The 21,404-nt window shown below is 38.6% G+C and overlaps 1 protein-coding gene and 1 non-coding gene across 21 annotated transcripts in view; both read left to right on the top strand.

The window, feature by feature from the left end:
• The window catches only part of EPB41 (erythrocyte membrane protein band 4.1), a 200,218-nt gene that overhangs the window by 96,665 nt on the left and 82,149 nt on the right, over positions 1-21,404 (top strand). For all 20 annotated transcript variants that reach the window (XM_015544635.2, XM_015544632.2, XM_042996028.1 and 17 more), the window contains one exon: positions 14,007-14,049. In XM_015544635.2, coding sequence (XP_015400121.1) covers positions 14,007-14,049 — 43 coding nt within the window. The remainder of the gene's footprint in view (positions 1-14,006; positions 14,050-21,404) is intronic.
• LOC122241608 lies at positions 8,211-8,317 on the top strand. The gene has a single exon (XR_006221848.1). It is a non-coding gene; the product is annotated as a U6 spliceosomal RNA (small nuclear RNA).

The raw sequence follows: 21,404 nt of genomic DNA on the forward strand, positions 1-21,404 counted from the left end.
ATATGGCCAGGGAAGTCTTCTCTGGGGAAGTGATGCCTGAGCCGAGAACTAAAGGCTGAAGCGGGCAAGTGAAGTGGGGAGAGAATGGCTTGTGTAAAGGCCTAGAATTGAGAGAGTGGCATTTGAGAAAGTAGGAGCCTGGCTAAACATAGGGAGTGAGGAATAGAGTAATAGGTGAATCTGGTGAGCTACACACCAGCCAGGCCATGGTGAGAGAGTTTTGTATACAATATGTTCAAAAAAAATTTTTTTTAATGTTTTATTTATTTTTAAGACAGAGAGAGACAGAGCATGAGTGGGGATGGGGCAGAGAGAGAGGGAGACACAGAATCTGAAGCAGGCTCCAGGCTCTGAGCTATGAGCACAGAGCCCAATGCGGGGCTTGAACTCACGAACTGTGAGATCATGACCTGAGCCGAAGTTGGATGCTTAACCAACTGTGCCACCCAGGTGCCCCTGTCTGTATACAATATATTTAAAGCCATTTCAAGGGCACCTGAGTGATTCAGTTGGTTGAGCATCCAACTCTTGGTTTCAGCTCGGGTCATGATCCCAGTTCCATGGGATCGAGCCCTGCCTCAGGCTCTGTGCTGAGTGTGAAACCTGCTTAGGATTCTCTCTTTCTCCCTCTGCCCTGCTCGTTCATTCTTTCTCTAAAACTAAAAAAACAAACAAAAAACAAAACAAAACCAAGAAAAAAACATTTTAGTTGATTCTTTATCCAAGATAATTTATATTTATTAAGAAAAGCTGAGGTGTGGCTGGGCGGCTTGGTCGGTTACGCGTCCAACTTTAGCTCAGGTCATGATCTTGTGGTTCACAGGTTCAAGCCCTGTGTCAGGCTCTGTGCTGACAGCTCGGAGCCTGGTGCCTGCTTCAGATTCTGTGCCTCCCTCTCTCTTCTTCTCCCCCACTCACGTTCTGTCTGTCTCTCTCTTTCTCAAAAATAAATAAACATTAAATTTTATAAGAAAAAAAGAAAAGTTGAGGGGCAGCAGCCTTTAACAGCTGCAGACTCTATAGTTCGATTATTTTGAGCTAGATAATGCAGACTAGAAGACATGGAATTGCCCTTTGCCTAAATAAAATCTATTTGTTGAATGTACTAGTAGTTAATTAGTAGATTGCAACAGTTTGTCTTTCTATGTGAGTGACTGTTTATTCAAACAGAAGAACTATGTCTGCCAGCACTAGGTTAATATTATTCTTTAAGGACTTAATCTTTGCCCTTAAAGGCTCAAACCAACTTGTACTGAAACCTCTAAGTTTGATTGATATGGGAAGATTGAAGGTAATTAAAAAAACAATACCCCAAAACTACAGTGAAAAACATTCAGCAGCTGTGGGCTAGAAAATTCTTCCATGAATCAAGGAAAATACTCAGAAAAGTATTCTATGTTATACAAGCTCAGTGAGGTAAAGTTCAATGTTTTTACATTGTGGGTACAAAAAGAAAGAAACCCAAGATTCATCTGAGAATAATTGAGAATGCTTGAATTTGGCATGTAAATAAAGTCACTGAGTACTTACTTGTTTAATATAACTGAAAATATTTTTTCTATGAACCATGCATAATTAAATTTTGAGAAGCTAGCTTATCTAAAGACATTCAGCAGAGGAAATTCTTTTCCACTTGCAGTTGAGTTTTTAGGGCCCACATTGGTACAAAAACTTTCAGTTGCAGTGAAAACTTTTCACCATTGTTGGTCCCATCCATATTTGTCCTGTCAGCAAGTTTTGTTTTCCTTATACTTTTCAAAATCTTAATAAGCAAATATTATATTGCTTTATTTATATTATTTATATTTGTGTGTGTGTGTGTGTGTGTGTGTGTAAAGTGATTTTAAAAATGGCTAATATAGGGGTACCTGGGTGGCTCTGTCAGTTGAGCATCTGACTCTTGATTTCGGCTCAGGTCATGATCTCATGATTCATAGGATCAAGCCCCATGTCAGGCTCTGCACTAGTAATGCAGAGCCTGCTTGGGATTCTCTCTCTCCTTCTCTCTCTGCCCCTCCCATGCTCTCGTTCTCTCATAAATAAACATTTTTTTAAAAAGTGGCTAATATAAAAGCTGAATAGCAAAGTATAAACCTGGCTGTGTAAAAAAAAGGGCATCGTTATCCCTTTTAGATAAAATATTTCTAGAAGAGAAAGGCTTTTGTCTCAGAATCATAATCTAGTTTCAACTTCCCTGATAGTTTATAAGAGCCGCTTAGAGGGAAGTCAGTGGGTAGTGAATCCTGAGAAACATAGGGCTTATCATATTCAGAGCATTTGACAGGTCTATAGCAGGGTCCAGGCTCTTACAGGATATCCAACAGGAACGTGGTCAGAGGCAATGAACTTTTCTATATTTTCTGCTTCTAAATTCATTGTGGTCAAACTTCAGCTCTCAGAAATGGGTCAAAGCAGAGGGTTTTTTTTGGGTTAAAATGCGAGTCTTTAGGCTGATCCAGGAAGTAGGGCATAGGAGGGAAAGCAGGAACTTGCCAAGCAAATCTTGTACAAAAATAAATTTTGGGAAGACTTACCTTAGCACTGTCAGGTGAAAGGGCCAGTACAGTAGCAAAAGCCACCTTGGTAATGACCATCCTTCTTCAATATACTATCTCTTGAGTCACACTTCTTTAGTGTGGATGAGTTGCTCTGTCTGTCTTAATACATAGTTGTCCCTGGTATTTACCATCACCATCATCCTGGGGATGTTTTTTTGAAATTTATTTTTATTTTGAGAGAGAGAGGGGGAGAGAGAGAGAGAGAGAGAGAGAGAGAGATAGTGTGAGTGGGGGAGAGAGAGAGAGCGAAAATCCCAGGCAGGCTCCACACTCAGCATGGAGCCCAACATGGGACTCCATCCCACGACCCTGGGATCATGACCTGAGCTGAAATCAAGGGTCGGATGCTCAACTGACTAAGCCACACAGGTGCCCCCATCCTGGGGATTTGATTTGCCTTTCTCCTGTAATGTTTCTCCTATTTCCTTTGTCTCAGCTTTTTCTTGTGTTTTGATAGAGTGCTTCTTCTGAGAAAGAAGGAGCACATGAGACATAATCTTGTTGAGACATTATATGTCTGAAAAAGGTCTACTCTACCTTCACATTTTGTTGTTAGTTTGGTTGGGTATATAATTTTATACTTGAACCATCATAATTTTGAAGGCATTGCTCCATTGTCTTCTAGCTTCCAGTGTTGCTATTAAGAAGGCCAAAGCCATTCTGATTCTTGATCTTCTGTATGACTTTCCCTTTGTAGAATTAAGCTAGTAGAATCTTATTTTCTTCCCTTTCCTTTCCTTTCCTTTCCTTTCCTCTCCTCCTCTCTCCCTCCTTCCCTTCCCCTTCCCCTTCCCCTTCCTTCCTCTTCCCCTTTCCCTTCCCCTTCCACCTCCCCTCCCCTCTCCTCTCCTTTCCTTTCCTTCCCTTTCCTTCCCTTTCTTCCTCTCTCCATCTCTCCCTCCTTCCCTCCCTCTCTCTCTCTATCTATCTATCTTGTGGTATGCATTCCATAAATGTTTAAGAGTGAGACGTATTATTAAGTTTTAGAGAACAGATTTGTCACTTAATACTTGTGAGATAGGTAAGTTACTTCTTTTTTTCTCATTGGTAAAATGGGAATGATAATGAAATAATTTACATAAAAACATGTGGAATGGTACATGGCATGTAGAGAGCAGTCAATAAAAAGTAGGTATTATCATTATTATTTTGATAGTATTATTTTAAAATAAAATTACCAACTAAACAATGTTTTTGCTTTAAAAAATTAGATTTGTATGTCATAATCTAGAGGTGTATTCTGGAGCATTGTTCAAGCTCAGTAATCTACCTGATCTTTCTTGGGTTAAATAATCTACCTGGAGAACAGCATACTCTTTACTTAATTGCTATATCTAGCCATATTATTTGATTTCATTTTATTTTTGCATTTAAAATTTTTTTATAGATACAGTCAAATGGCCAAAATGGAGGTACCGATTTAATTTACAACAATAGGGAGAGACCCTGTTTCCCCACACTCTCACCAACCCACGATGCTAGGAGATTTTTTACTTTTGCAATCTGAATAGAAGGGAAGACCAAATCCAGGGCTTGCTTTCGAACCACAGCTCCAAGTCCATGGTTTTGGCTCACACCTTCCCCTGCCCAAAACAGGTGAGGAAAGGGTTCCTCCGCCTTGTAAGTTTGAGCCCAGTGTGGAGCCAGTCTCCTTGCCAGCTATCTGGAAGAGAAAAGTCCATACAGACCAGCTTAGAAATGCCACCTCTTTATTGACCAGGTTGGTGGCAGAGGGTACCGCGAGCCAAGGGGAAAGAGCTCACTCTCACTCCACCTGGCTCTCAGTCTGGTGTTGGCTGCTTTGGAGACAGAGCAGGAAGTGTCTTTGGCCAAAGGCCTGCTCACAGCTGGAGTAGTGATGCCTGGGCCATGGGCTTGCTGCCTAGTGCCGTGGGGGGACGAGGTGGGGGGGGGTACGTGACACAAGCTTTGAGTGGCCAGTTTGGAGGGGAATGAAAAAGTCCATAGGGCACTGACAACGAGGATAGGGTTGGCCATCGGTGGCATGGTGTGTGTGGCGGAGGTGCAAGTTTGGAGGGGTAGCAGAAGGACTTGGAGCCCAGAAGTGGGCTGCCAGCTTGGAGCTATGGCCAAAGGCCTTTGGGCAGTGTAGGCACAGGTATTGGCAGGCACTCGCTGTGCGTGAGGTGGTGGGCTGCCAGGTTGAAGGTAAGAGAGGGCCTTGGGGCAATTGGGGCACGGATGGGGGTGGGCTGTGCTGTGTGCCAGCCGGTATGGGGCCAGCTTGGACTGGTAAGAGAAAGCCTTGTCATAGTCGCAGCAGCAGTGTGGGTGCTGGGGTGGGGCTGCCAGAGGGGCCTGGAAGGTGCCCCTGCGGAAGTGGCAGGCCCTGGAACCAACTGGCTGGACTTCTGCGGTGAGCCCTGGTGGGGAGCTCCTCCCTTGGTTCCTGGTTCCTGGTTCCTTGCCAGTGGGAAGGGACTCAGGGTCCCCGGGCTGACTCCTCATCTTTGTGTCTCATTCCAGCATCTTGTTGGCCCAGGAACCCAGAGGGAGGTAGGCGACACTGGTGATTATTAGGCTGATGGGGACAGAGCTATAGGGCCTGGAACTTGGTTTAGTTTTCGTCCACTGGTGCTATGTAACTGCTTCCTTCTTGTTGAGGAATTTCATCCCTGGCGTGGAGGGGACAGGGGAGACCTGCAGAAGGCCCGTCTGGTAGTGGCTGCTGCAGCTGCTGAGCTGCCCTCGGACACGGTGGAGCTGCACTGCCTGGCACGCTATTCAGTTTCATTTTAGTTACCATTACCTATGTGTATCTACTGTCAGTAAGCCAGATTTCCAGATACTGTCTTTAGAAATATATAGAGATTCATGAAATGATTACATCTGTAAAACCATTAATGTTTGTTAGTCATTTATCCACAGTTTCTGTCATTCTGAAAACACAAAGGATACCAGAGCTGTGGAAGCTCCTGGGGTTCAGTCCCCTCCTTTTAGAGATGAGAAAACTGAAGCATATGAAGAATGGTTTCCTCCCAGCTGTACAGCCTGTTTACTCCTGAAATTCCTTGCCTCCTGCTCCGTCCTAAATGATTTTCTTCTTCAAGAACTTTTAATTCCTCTGTCTTTGATTTTTACATTTTGTCTTTGTTTCTCTGCTTTTGTTTCCCATCTACAGAATTAGTTCCTGTTAAATTATAAAAATTCAACCAAGTAAATTTTAAAGATCTAATAATTGGCTTTAATAATCACTTCATGAATTGAGCAGTATCCCACCTAGGAGTGGAGGGGAGCCTTAAAGGGCTACATGAAAGGAAAGGTTTTTTAAGGTAGAGAGGGAATGGAAAAAAGGAAATTATTAGCAAAGAATCTACTGCTTTAGGCAAAGTCACCCTCCTAAGGGAAACAGAAAGGGTCTGTTAGTAAATTTCCTAGTGCTGACCAGGAAATTCCCATATTGACTAGTTAACATTTCTGCAGTATTAAGTCTTGGTTTACTGACTTGGGGCCTTAACCTAAGTGACTCCATTTTGGGCCCATGGTTTTCTTTTTAACGGTTCTTGAATTGTGGGAAGAAATGTGAACCATAATACAAACGGAGATGAATATCCTCTTTCCATTCCCAGCCTGTTGTCTTCTTTTTTGTGTGTAAAGATTTGTCCATTGTATATTAACTTCTCTCCTAAAGAGCTTCTGGATCTTTGTGTTTTGTTTGTAGACAGTTGGATACCTTTAGCAGGGAGGAAAGTTAATTGAATTGACTTTTCCTCATGTGGAATGGCTTGCTTGCTCTCTTTCTCTACTAACTGGATAATAACAGACCTATTGCCAGATTGAGTCTGGCTAGAGAAGAGTAAAAGCAGTCAGAAGCAAACTTCTATAGCCCTATGAGAGATTTATTACCACTATGAATCAAAATTACAGGAGTTAAGCAGTTGTTTCCTACATTTTATTCCTGCTTAGTTGTTTATGAATGAATCAAGGATTTTTTTTTCCCTTGGAGAAATATCATCCACATTAATTCCTACCCCCTACTCCAAATTCCTTCTCTAAGCAAAAATCGTGAGCTCTTTTGGTAAATAATGAGAATTTTATTTATTTATTTTTAATTAAAAAACATTTTTTTAATGTTTATTTTTGACAGAGAGAGAGAGAGAGAGAGAGAGAGAGAGCGAGCATGAGTGGGGGAGGGGCAGAGAGAGAGGGAGACACAGAATCCGAAGCAGGCTCCAGGCTCTGAGCTGTCAGCACAGAGCCCGACGTGGGGCTCGAACTCACAGACTGCGAGATCATGACCTGAGCCGAAGTCGGATGCTCAACCGACTGAGCCACCCAGGGGCCCCAATAATGAGAATTTTAAATGAGGAGTTCATTCAATTCAATAGTATATGGTCTTTCTCCTTTCTTCCATTTTCTGTGTGGATGAATTTTCTTACTTTAGGAGTCAGATTTTCAACTCTGAATAATCAGTTACAGCCAAGAGGGTCTTTCTTTCACCTTGCAAAGGCAAATAGTAAACACCACTGGAGTGAATATTAAATCAATAGTGTGAGGCATTTCATTTATAGTCATTTGAAAGGATGGATTGTTTTCCATTGATTATTGGCTAGCTTTGAAGGCAAATACCAGTAATGATTATATCTTTATTGTCTAGTAAATAAGAAAGACTAAAATGAATTTTGTAAACATACTTGTAGAGTAGGGAGGCTGTATTCAGGATCTTGGCTTTTGCTAGGAAGATTTGATTTGACATCTCTAGTGGATTTAAATGTGGCTTTTTTAACATGTGAAGAGTCAGATTTAGAATTACTATGTTAAAGAGTTTCTATAAACTTATTGGAGCAGTGATTTGAAGTAAACATACTAACAGTAGCATAAACAATCGTTATTCCTCAGATTAAGGAAGACAGATTGTGGAGTGTATAGATAAATCTTTTACCTCAAGAGACAAGGATTTGTATAGATCACTTACATGTATGTGTGGGGTTTTAGGACCTCCAGATAAGGGTAGATCATGACCAACTCAGGGCATGTTCTTTCTTAAAACTTTATGACTTAAGGTTATAATTGCTGCAAAAGATATGAAAAGTTCCTATTCATTTTACTTCATTAAATCCCATTGCCTTAGTTGAAACCTTATCACCTCTATCCTGGCTTATTTTGGTAGCATTTTTCATTCGTTTATTCATGAAACATTTATCTAGTAGACAACATTTGTGTTGTGCCGGGCAGAGCTATAAAACACATAGATAGTCTCATTGCTCAGGGAGCTCCCAGACTGATGGCGGGGGAGGGGGCAGTAGTAAGATGGGCACCCACATAGAAAGGGTTTCCTGCAGGAAGTAACATAAGATCTGACTTATAAGAGATGGTCAGGAATCTTCTAGATGAAGAAATTGGGATAGAGAATTCAAAGTGAAAGGGACAACACGTGAGAAGGTGTTTTGAAGTAGGAGAGCACAAGCGAGACCTGTAATTCTTCAGTTGAATGAATGAAGATCTGTATCAGGCTACTGCTGTTGTTCATCTCTGCTGTTTTGAAACTTTTTTTTTTAAGCACAAGAAGGAATGTGATTCTTTTTGAATCACAAACTTAAATTCTGTTTGAAATGTTAATTTATTTAACTCACACGATATGATTGGCAAAATGGACCCTTAAAAGGGAATTCTTTAAAAAAATTTTTTTTAGTGCTCGCTTCGGCAGCACATATACTAAAATTGGAACGATACAGAGAAGATTAGCATGGCCCCTGCACAAGGATGACACGCAAATTCGTGAAGCGTTCCATATTTTTAAACCCATGGGGGAGGGGAAGGGAAAAAAAAAAGGAGGTTACAGTGGGAGAGAGCCAAAGCATAAGAGACTCTTAAAAACTGAGAACAAACTGAGGGTTGATGGGGGGTGGGAGGGAGGGGAGGGTGGGTGATGGGTATTGAGGAGGGCACCTTTTGGGATGAGCACTGGGTGTTGTATGGAAACCAATTTGACAATAAACTTCATATATTGAAAAAAAATTTTTTTTTAATATTTTATTTATTTTTAAGACAGAGAGAGACAGAGCATGAGTGGGGATGGGGCAGAGAGAGAGGGAGACACAGAATCCCAAGTAGGCTCCAGGCTCTGAGCTGTCAGCACAGAACCCGATGCGGGGCTCGAACCCACGGACCATGAGATCATGAGCTGAGCTGAAGTCGGACGCTTAACCCACTGAGCCACCCAGGCGCCCCAAAAGGGAATTCTTAAAAAAAAAAAATAAAGGGAACCCTTGTAACTGAAAGTATTCAAGTAGAAACCAGAAGATCATCAGAAGTGCTGTTTGAGAGGGCATCTTAAGATCCCTAATAAGATACAGTTCTTTTGTCCTTTCAACATTTTGTTTTATCAGTTAATTTCTGTCTCTTTTCGCTAGTTATAATCCTTTTGCCTGTCCTGCACAACCATGCTCTTGAGAAATTAGTTTACGTATAACTATCTCTAGTTCCTCACTGCCTATTAGTCTAACGTAATACAGGGAGGTGCATAAATCACGCATGCATATCTCAAAGAATTTTTACAAAGGGAACACATTTGGATAAACACCCCTAGATTACCAGACTCCAGAATCCCTTTTCGTCTCCCTCTAAGTCACTACCTCCATCCCCTAACAATCATTACCCCTACCTTACCCCCCATTAAAAGTAACAGGTGTCTTCCTAACATCTATCACCATGAGTTAGTTTTGCCTGTTTTTAAACTGTGTTGCATAAATGAAATCATACATGTGTTCTCTTAGGTCTGATTTCTTTTATTTTGTTCGGTATTGTGTTTTTGAGATTCATCCATGTTGTGAGTAGCAGTAGCTCATTCATTCTCATTTCTGTATAAAAGTTCATCGTTTGTACCACACTTTGTATTCTACTGTTGATGGATGTTTGGCTTGTATATAGTTTGAGCTTTCAAGAATACTGCTGCTAGGAGCATTCTTGTACATGTGTGTTATAGTACACATCTTGTCACATATATTTCTGTTGGGTGTATTCCTAAAGTGGAATTGCTGGGTTATAAAGAACGCATATGGTCAGCTTTAGTGGATAGTATCAGACAGTTTTCCAAAGTGGTGTTACCAGTTGACACTGTACGAGCACTGAATGAGTTTCAGCTGTGCCACATCCTCACCTGCACTTAGTATGAGGTACTGCATTTGGATTTCTACTCTTATCACTCAGCTGAAACTACTCTTGCCAAGATAAATCTGAGTTTTTCATCCTTATGTTTCCTGTCCATTTTGTAGCATGGATGATCTTGTCCGCCCATCCTTGAAGCTTTCTATTCCTTTAGATTCTATGATACCAGTCTCTCCTGTTTTCCTCCTGCCACTTTTGCTCACCCCTTCTCAGTTTATTTCTCAGCTCTTTTCCCTTTCTCCATCCCTTAAATATAAGTGTTCCCCAAAGGTCTGTCCTTAGTGTCTTTCTTTTCACTCCTCTGTGATTTTTGTCTTCTTTCATGGTTTTATCTATCACCTATATGGGAAAAGTGCCCAGATTTATATTTCTGGCCCAAATCTCTCTGCTGAATGTCAGGACCTGTTTATCTAGCTGTCTATTGAAATATTTCATGTGGATTTCCAAAGATGCCTCAAAAATATATCTACAAAATATACCACAATTTATTTATTCCACTGTTGATGGACATTTGAGTTGTTTCCAGTTTTTTTTGCTATTTTTTTCTTCTTCTTCAAGAAAATCGATTTCTTTTTTATATCCTACATTTCCTATTTCAGTGAATAGTACTACTCCTCCCAGTTCCCTAAGGTGGCAACTTGGGAATTATCCTTTAACTTTATAACTTACCAACTCAAATCATTCCTCCCTGTACCCCACCTTCTCATACATTCAAGCTCCTAAACATCTTTTTTCTCTGACCCATAGTCATCCTATCAAACCCTTTTGATTGTCAATATCAGCACACTTTATTGAGTGCTGGTTATGTGCTTTTTAAATACATCAATAATTTAATCCATAATAACTCTGTCAGGAGGGTAGTTTTATCCCAATTTTGTGTATGAGAAAATTGAGATTTAGATGATCTTAGATAAGGTTACATAGCTAGTAAATACATGATAGGTTGCGACAGGATTAGAACTCAAGACTGTCTGACTTCAAAGCCAGTACCCATGATCATTATTCTCTTCTGTACCACAATTATCATTCTCAGAAACCACCTCTTATTTGGTCTCCCTGTCTACAGTCATGCTTCCTCTAATTTATGTCTCTCCTTTACTTTAAATCCTTCAATGGCTCCCCTTTGCCTGGCACTTGATAAAGTCCAAGTTTCTTACTGTGGAATACTGCGTCCCCCATGATCTGACCCTTAACCATTCTCTTGCATTGTGTATCTCCCCTCCTCACCTCTGTGTTCTAGCTATGCTCGACTGCATGTAGCAACTCAAATGTATCCTGTTCTCTTATACCCTGTGCCTTTTTATTTACTTCATCTTCTATTTTGCCTGGCTAATTCTTGTTTGTCCCTTAAGATACAGTTTAGTACTCCCAAATACTCCTTTGAGAAATGTTTCCTGCCTCTTACCCCCAGTTCATCTTGGTGCACCTCCTCTGTGCTCCTAGAACACTCTATGCTCTCTCATAGCACTCTCACACATTTCTGTCATAGTCATTTTCACACCTAGAACAAACAAATCAATTGTTTGCTATTCACCTCTTCCGTTAGACTAGCTCTGTGAGGACAAGTGCTATTTTTAAATCCTTTTTTTGAAACTACAGTGGCTAGCACATGGGGGCATTCCTCAGGTATTTGTTGGCTAAATAAAATGCTGTGAATGGAATCATTTAAATTGAACATAAAAGTGCCAATTCTTATATACATTGATTTTTATTATTTTGTACACATTGTTTTTGATTTTGATTTGGACGTCTAGATACTGAAGCGATGATTTATTCTATAAGGTCATTTACTTGGAGTCATATGTGATTGACACAAATCTGGGTTTGCCCTCTTTATGTCAAATTGGTGGGAATTCTAGCTCCAGAGTTCTAGAATGACTGTACAGTCTCTGTAAGAAACTTGGCATCTTCAGGTTACCTTGGGAGATTTCTCTGAAAAATAGTGCAAAATATAGAGTTGCCTCATAATGGTGGGAGATGTTCGTTCCAAAGTGGTAAAAAGTAGTCTTTGTTAAGAGTTCTGGATTGCATGGTATAAATGATGATTCTTGGGATAGCTCAGTTGGTTAAGCATCTGGCTTTTAACTTTGGCTCAGGTCATGATCTCATGGTTTGTGAGATCAAGCGCTGCATAGGGCTCTCTCCAAGTAGTGAGTAGCCTACTTGGGATTTTCTTTCTCCCTCACTCTCCGCTCCTTCTCTGTGATTGCTCCCCCTTTCTCTCTCTCTCAAAATAAATGAATAAACATTTAAAAAAATGATTCTCTGGGGTACCTGGGTGGCTCAGTTGGTTGGGAGTCCAACTTCAGCTCAGGTCATGATCTCACGGTTTGTGAGTTCGAGCCCCGCACCGGGCTCTGTGCTGACAGCTCAGAGCCTGGAGCCTGTTTCAGATTCTATGTTTCCCTCTCTCTCTGCCCCTCCCCTGCTTGTGCTCTGTTTCTCTCTGTCTCTCAAAAAGAAATAAATGTAAAAAAAAAAATTAAAAAAATGATTCTCAGAGGTTCCACAAAACTTCCTAAATGGTGCTTTTACAGTTTTCCTTTGCTTTTGGACCTACAACAACTTTAAAGTTCTTTAATCATAATGAGAGATGAGGGTTACTGCTTTTCTGACAGGGCTTAAACAAGTATGTATCTAGTTTTTATTCTAAGGAACAGTTTTATATTAAGTGGTATTTAAAAATTTTTTTTTCATGTTTATTTTTGAGAGAGAGAGAGAGAGCGCGTTTGCAGAGGAGGGGCAGAGAGAGACAGAGACACAGAATCCAAAGTAGGGTCTAGGCTCTGTGCTGCCAGCACAGAGCCCGATGTGGGGCTCAAACTCACGAGCCATGAGATCTGACCTGGGCCGAAGTCGGACGCTCAACCGACTGAGCCACCCAGGTGCCCGTTAAGTGGTATATTTTTAACACATATTTCTTAATTTTCTATGTTAATTGTGGGAGAAGGGGAAAGAAAAGGAAATTAATCCTCACTCTTGTGCTTATTGTCTGTTGTGATAACTATCTTTATTTAACAGTTAAAGTAATATATAGTCAAATATAAGACTGGTTTTCAAGTTCATTTCTTGGGTAGGGCCATTTCTTGTGCCTTTTGTCTTTGTGGATACAGGGTGAGGAGGGGACACTTTTACTCTTCTTTTCTAAATATCACTGAAATTCAGTTTTAAGTCTTTTGGAGGAGAGAATGGGGAGGGATTGGGAGGAGTCATTTGAGGGGCTCCTGGGTACTAATAATGTTGAGCTTATGTGTTCACTTTGAGAATTTATTGATTTATACACTTATGTTTTAGGTACTTTTTTGTATGTTTCATATCAATAAAAATATTTTAAACAATTTAATTTAGAAGTTTCTCTTTAAACATTTCCAAGGAGCCTATGGAAGATGGTAATGGTGAGGCTCTTTCCAAGTGCCATTATTTTGCATGGTCCACCACAAGTGGAAGAACCTTGCCCAAATGGTGTATAGACCGTAAGTGGACTTGGAGAACAGTAAAAGGAGAGATTAGTGTGGGCAAGAGTAGTCAGAGAAAACAACATAACCATTTATCCAGTAAATATTAACTGAGCATGAACCATGTACCAGAAGCTGTGCTGACATAGAAACCTTAAATGAGATGGGCGCCTGGGGTGGGTCAGTTGGTTAAGCATCTGAGTTCGGCTCAGGTCATGATCTCAGCTTATGAGTTCAAGCCCCAAATCAGGCTCTGTGCTGACAGCTCAGAACCTGGAGCCTGCTTCAAATTGTATGTTTCCCTCTCTCCCTACCCTTCCCCAGCTCATGCTCTGTCTCTGTCTCTCTCTCTCAAAAATAAACATTAAAAAAAAATTTTTTTAAAAGAAAACTTAAATGAGATTGGAGGTCAGAACTGGAGGGAAAAATAAGATGTGGGTGATGTTAACTAGTCTTGGTTATAGATCCCTACTACTTTTTATAGAATGATAAAATAACAAGTGCTCATTTAACATTTCTTGTTTACTTAAGGCTTTATATACATGAACTCATTTAATCTTCATCATATGTCTCTGAGATAGGCTCTACTTCTAGTATCTCATCTAAATTTCCTCTAGTAGGTGAGGAAACTGAGATGAATAGATGCCTCAAATCACTCAGCTAGCTAATAGTGGAGCTAGGATTCAGGCCTAACTGTCTGGCTCCCTATTTCTCTGCTCAGATATACTATCCTGTGTGAAGTTAATATCAGACATGTAGGTTGACCTGGAGACTCTGTTCGATGACAGTCAGTAACCCTGCTCTGGTACTCTGTGGTTTATGTGGTTTTGGAGCTCTTTGTGAATGACTTTTCTTCTTTTTACAGACATGGCTGGATTCTGCCAAAGAAATAAAAAAGCAGGTTCGTGGTAAGTGAATATAGCCCTTTTTATAGTTCTTTCTTTCTTTTAGTAGGTCAGAGGATTTTCAACCATTTTCTGGCTCTGAGTCACTTTAGAATCCTGACTATGGCAGATGGCTCTGGAATTGAGATAAAGCCTTCCCCTGGAAGGAGGAGATTCCATAATAGAAAGATACAGCAGAGGTGGACACTATTGAGATGTAGGTCAGATCTTGATTTTTTTTTTTTACAACTAGGCACAGTTGGGCAAGATTGGAACAGTTGAGAAAAACAAGTTAGAAAAGAACCAAGATAAGGAAAGAAAAAGGATATGGGAGTCCATTCTCAAAGGAGTTTGCTACCTTGTCCTGTTCGTTTTAAATTGTTCTGGACTGTTGCATTCTAACCTTTTTCATGTTTTCCTCTCTGTAGTTCTTTTTGTCTGTTTTCAACAATCTTCTTCCAAACAGTTCTTCTGTTAGTAGAAGAACAAGAATTCCTTGCCAGTGGCCTTCAGACATTGTGGCTTTCTCTTAGCTCCAAGCCCACTAGTATATATTACTGTTGCACCCTCTGCTCAGATGCTGTCCTGAGATAAATATGTCTAGGTCGAAGAAAGCATAGATTAGTAGTTTGTAGCTCCAGGCCCAATGGGCTAACGGGTAGAGACTTTTTTCTTACTGTTTATGACTTAAATGTACTTTTACTTTATTTTTTTTAATGTTTTTAATGTTTATTTTTGAGACAGAGAGAGACAGAGTGCGAGCGGAGGGAGGGGCAGAAAGAGAGGGAGACACAGAATCTGAAGCAGGCTCCAGGCTCTGAGCTGTCAGCCCAGAGCCTTACGTGGGGCTCTAACTCATGAACTGAGAGATCATGACCTGAGGTGAAGTCAAATGCCTAACCGACTGAGCCACCTGGGCGCCCCTAGTTTACTTTATTTTTAAGGAAACTTCTAGAAACTGCAGAGGTTTAGTAAGTTAGTAAGTTTTAACTCTGTCACCTGAAAACAAATTTTTTCATTTGTTTCTTAAAAGAAAAACTTTGCTATGGTGATATGTTTTCCTTTAGACCCTACTTATAATCTATATTTCTCAAGATAGAAAAACAAAATACGTCTTTGGACTGGCAACTCTCCCTATTTGTTCCTTGACTATAAAATGTTTTTTTTTTTTAATTTTTTTTAACGTTTATTTATTTTTGAGACAGAGAGAGACAGAGCATGAACGGGGGAGGGTCAGAGAGAGGGAGACACAGAATCCGAAACAGGCTCCAGGCTCCGATCTGTCAGCACAGAGCCCGACGCGGGGCTTGAACTCACGGACTGTGAGATCATGACCTGAGCCGAAGTCGGCCGTTCAACCGACTGAGCCACCCAGGCGCCCCGACTATAAAATGTTTTAAATGCAAGTCAGAGCAAAAAATTTTCAGAATATTTGAGATATGATGAGAAAAACATAACTCCAAGTCCCTTTCAGTGAAAATTCTTAAATTTTGTTTTTTAATTTTAGAGAGAGAGTGTGTGAGAGAGAGAGGGGGAGTGAGAGAGGGGGAGAGGATCTTAAGCAGGTTCCACGTTCAGTGAGGAGCCACACGCCAGGGTTGATTCCACAACTCTTGGATTATAACCTGAGCCAAAATCAAGAGTTGGATGCTCAACCGACTGAGCCACCCAGGCACCCCTCAATGAAAATTCTTTTAATATGCAGTATTACACAGGAACAAATGATTACATAAGAAGAGTAGTTAGGAAGAAAAGTTAAAACAGAATTTATGATGAGTAGAGAAGAATATCTAGTTGATTATCTTCCTGGCTATTGAAAAAAAATCTCTTGCTAAGAAAAAGAACCCGTGTTTGTCATTAAAACACACACACACACACACACACACACACACACACACACACACACACACGTACACACACAGACAACAGGGCACCTGGGTGGCTCAGTCGGTTAAGCATCCAACTTTGGCTCAGGTCATGATCTCACAGTTCAGGAGTTCGAGCCCTGAGTCAGGCTCTGTGCTGACAAAGAGGAGCCTGCTGTGGGTCCTCCATCTCCCTCTCTACCTTCCCTTCCCCCACTTGCACTCCCTCTCTCTCCTTCTCTCTTTCTCTCAAAAGTAAATAAACTTAAAAAAAACCCTGCAACATAACAAAAATCCTTCCTTTAACATTGGAAAGAAAAACCCTGTTTATAATAGAAACTTAAGTAGGGAATCAAAAGGTAAATATTTTATTAAGCCAAAGAGAAGGTTGGCATTTATCTATCGCAAAGATTTTTTTTTTATTTTTGAATATTTTGCATCACACAGGTAATATGTACTCATTGTGAAAAATTAAAACATTATGGAAATACATCATGGAGAAAGTAAAAGGCCCCTGAATTCTATCCTCCAGATGCAATCACTGTTAAGTTGGTATAAGCTACAAGATTTTTTCTAGGCATATGTAAGTTTTTGCCTTTCAAAAATACAGTTATGCTATACAGTATTCTTGTCCCCCGTGTCCACAGGAGATGCGTTCTAGGTCCCCCGGTGGATGGCTGAAATTGCAGATAGTACCAAACCCTATATATAATGTGTTTTTTCCTAAACATATGTGTCTATGATAAAGTTTAATTTATAAATTAGGCACAGTAAAAGATTAACAATAGGTAATAATAGAATAATTATAATAATATACTATAAAAAAAGTTACGTGAATGTGATCTCTTTCAAATAATCTTATTATCCTATACTCATCCTTTTTATGATAATGTAACATGATAAAATGCCTATGTGATAAGATGAAGCGAGGTGAATGATTTAGGCACTGTGACCTAGTCATAGGCTACTGTTGATCTTGTTACCACACATTAGGAGATCATCTGCTTCCAGGTTGTGGCTGTTCATGGAAAGGTGAAACCACAGATAAGGGGGGACTACTATACATTGTTATGTATTATGTATTGCATTATATTATGTATGCATTATGTATTAGGCTATATATAGTTTTAAAATTTGTTTAAATAGGTGGTAGAAATATGTGGAGTAAAATGAAAAGATATAAATGAATCTAATGCAAAGTAAATTGCCCTTCTACCCCTGTGCTTTAACTCTTTGTGTTCTTTGCAGAGATGTACATACAAATATTTTAATGTAAATAGATGCATATTTATATTAAGTTTTAATATAAGTATATTTATAAAAATATTTAATATAATTTTTATTTAATACATATGTGTTTTAAATAAATGTTATATTTAATATGCATATGTTACATAAATAGGTATTTGGTAGGTATGTCTCATATGTATTTAATATAAATATGCAACCAATATTTTTTATTTAACATAATTTGGAGTATTCTTTTAAAAATTTATTTTTTATTTTTATTCGAGAGAGAGAGCCTCCCTTTGGGGGAGAGGGGCAGAGTGAGAGAAAGAGAGAGAGAATCCTAAGCAGGTGCTACATTCAGCACAGAACCCAACATGGGGCTTGATCCCATGACCCTGGGATCATCACCTGAGTTGAAATCAAGAGTTGGATGCCTAACCAACTGAGCCACCCAAGTGCCCCATAATTTGGAATATTCTTCATATCAACATATATAAATTCACTTTGTTTAACATTTTTCTTTTTTAAATTTAAATTTGTTATTTTTTTTATAAATTCTTTCTCTCTCCTTTTTTTTTTTTTTTTTTTTTTTTAAAGTAAGCCCTATGCCCAATGTGGGGCTTGAACTCACAACCGTGAGATCAAGAGTCATATGTTCTACTGACTGATCCAGCCAGGCACCCTGTTTAAAAATTTTTTAATGATTATGTATTTGTAGCACCATACACACACACACACACACACACACACACACACACACACACATACACACACGTGTGTATGTGTGTGTGTGTATACAGGCAGTCCTGTTGATGGACATTTTGGTTTACTCTCAGTAGCTTGCTATTACAAGCAAGGTTGTAGTGAACGTTTTATATATATATATATATATATATATATATATATATATACACACACACACACACACACACACACACACACACACACACTTACATGTTTCTGTAGATAAGTTCCTAGAAGTAGAATAAAAATATGAATATCTAAAATTGAAATAGATACTCACCAGCAATATTTATTCCATATTAAAAAGATATAGAAAATAATGGAGGTTAACATAAGAAATATCCATGTACACATCACCCAGAATTAACATTTGTTAACATTTTAAATTTATAATAGAACAGAATAGTGCATGTAAGTTTTATCTTTTTTGTTTTCCTCTTAGTCCTATCCCCTTCTCTCCCTATCCATAGAAAATTATTTTCATAAGTTTGGGGTGTTTTAATCCATGTTTTTATATTTTATTTTATATATCCCATATCTATATAGTATGGATAATATTCCTTTGTCTGTGTTTGTTTGTTTTTTTTTAATTTCCCTCAGACAAACATGATCCATTTGAACCTTTTTCTGAGGTTTGTCAGTATCTCTCTTTCTCCTCCCAGCTTTATTCCCTTGGTTCTGAATAAGAGAGATTCCCCCTACTGAGTGTGGCTATCCACCTCCACCCCTTTCTGAAATAGTGCACAGCAAAAGCAAGAAATCCACATACCTTGTATATATACTGAAAAATACAGATCTATAACTTACCCAAATTATGTTTAAAAAATTCTGTAGTCCAGATGTGCCCTTGCAAATGAATCTTCCTCTCCTTTTCCTGCAGAGGCCACAACTGTCCTGAATTTTGTGTTAATGATTTCATTGTATTTTTTAATGGTTTTTATTACCTATGAATGTATACCTAAAAATATGGTTTACCTTTTCGAACATCACGTAAATTGAATTATATAATAGTTAATAATTTGTAACTTGCCTTTCTTATTCAGCATGAGTTTTGAAATTCATCTCAGGTGAAAACAAAATTTCACAAAACAATTCTTAATCTTTATTATGAGGGATATCCTGATTTTTTTTGTTTGTTTGCATTCTGTTTAATTTCTAAAACTGCTGATTTTGACCTACTAAACTGGTTTCACAATGGATCATGATCCACAGTTTTAAAAAAACACTTGATTTAGGATGTATGCCTGAAAGTGGAACTGCTAGATTATAGAGTACGTTTTAGTTTTACCAGATATTGCCAAATTGCTCTCCTTTACAATGGTTGTAACAGTTTACCTCCCCACCAGTAGTATGAGAATTTCTAGTTTCCTGTGTCCTCAGAAGGCAGGAATTTTTTTCAATCGTTAATTTAAAATATTTTTGATGTAACTTCAGGCCTAACAGAAAGTTGAAAGAAGCTGCAAGGAATTCCTGGATACCTTTTCCCCAGATTCCTCAAATGTTAATATTTTATTTTTTAAATTTTATTTATTTTTTTCCTGAGCCATTTTAAAGTTGCATCTTGACAGCACTTTTCACAATAGACAAAAGGGAGAAACAATCCAGTGTCCGTCAATAGATAATGGTTAAACAGAATGTGATATGTGTGTGTGTGTGTGTGTGTGTGTGTGTGTGTGTGTGTGTGTATACAAATATTAATGGCCACATATTGTGGCCACAATAGATCCATAGAAACAAAACAGATTAGTGGTCGTCAGGGGTGGAGGTGGGGGTCAGTGAGTGACTGCTTAATGGATAGAGTCTCCTTTGGGAGTCGTGAAAGATTTTGAAACTAGATGGTGATAATGGTTGTGTAACGTTGTGAATGTACTAAATGCCACTGAATTGTACACGAAATGTACTGAATTGTATACTTAAAAATGGTTAACATTATGTGAATTTCACCTCAGTAAAAAAGAGAATAAGTTGCAGTTATGATATCTCTCTACCCCTAAAATATCCTAAAACCTAGGAATTTTCTTATGTAACTATAATAGTTATTAAAAGCAGGAAATTAATATTGAAGCAATACTGCAACCCACAGACCTTATTTATCAGTTGTCCCAATAATATTCTTTATAGCAAAATAAAGTCTATGGTGACATTTTGCTTTAGTTGGCACATCTCTTTAGATTTTTTGAGCTGGAGCGGTTCCTGAGTCTTTGAAGTATTTTATAACATTGATATTTTGAAGAGTCTAGGCTAGTTATTTCAATAATTGGTCACTTTGAGTGTGTTTGATATTTCTTCATAGTACATGAATCTTCAGTTTATGCACTTTGGTGAGAATGTTGTTGAAGTGTTGTTGAGTTAGAAGGCATGAATTTTAATGTTAAAATTTTTTAGAGCTGTTCCAGCCACGTTTTTTTCCCCCACTAAATATTCTCCATAAGATATTACTAATTTTATGAATCATATTCCAGAAACAGTCACTAACTAAAGCTTAAGCTTAATATATATTTTTTTAATTCCAAGTGACTTTTTTAGTCTCTTTACTGCATTTAACCCTGAGCTAGCTCACAGTGAACCTGAATATCTTCATTAGCAATATCCCAAACTTGCATCTCTTACATAGAGAAGAATGGGAACTGAAAATTTGAGTTTCTCTTCTTACGATTGCTGTTAAGAAAAGTAAAAGAGTTAGTACTTGAGACATTTATGTTTAGATATGGTTATTTCTAATACAGTTAAACTTTCTTGTTTGGGGTTGAATGGAGAGAAAAATGCAACCGGAATACAGGTGTTTGCTTTTGTTTTCATTTGATTACATCTAACAACATAAAGTCATTGGTGGATCTGGATTACTGGATAATTTTAATATATTAGTACCTCTTTTTTTTTCTGAAGCTGTAGCATCCTCATATGACCTTCACAACAATGCTGTGAGATTAGTTCCTTTATTTCCTTCATTCACTCAACAAATATTTCTTGATCATCAATGTTCTACCAAGCACTGTTTTGAATCCTAGGGATATGCACCAAATAAAATAGGAAAAGTTCTTAGCCCCAGTAATTTGCATTTAAAGATTATCCTTTAAAGAAGGTAAATGTTTATATTTAATAAGTAGTACATGTATAAAATTCAAATGGTATAAAAGAGTACACAGTGAAAATAGGTCTTCCTCCTATATATTTCCCCTATCTTACCAGTTTTCGTCTCCTGGAGTTCCCCTTCCTAGTTTACCAACTACTATAACTGGTTTATTATATATCCTTATAGGGATTGCCTGTGCATGTGTAATCATACCTGTAACATAGACTTCTTTCTACCCTCCAACATTCATGGTTGCTTTCTATATGTATGCTATTCTTGACCTTAGTATGTTCTCACCTAACGCTGTATCTTGGAGATATATCTTCTCTTGCTAAATGAATATATATTTAGGTTGTTTTCAGACATTTTCTATTACAAACAATATCTTACACATATACCATTCTGACCTCATTTAAGCATATGTATAAATGCATTTATGGAAATAGAATTGCAAGGTGAAAGGATAT

The sequence above is a fragment of the Panthera tigris genome, chromosome C1 (assembly GCF_018350195.1).
Source record: "Panthera tigris isolate Pti1 chromosome C1, P.tigris_Pti1_mat1.1, whole genome shotgun sequence".
In the NCBI taxonomy this organism is placed as follows: domain Eukaryota; kingdom Metazoa; phylum Chordata; class Mammalia; order Carnivora; family Felidae; genus Panthera; species Panthera tigris.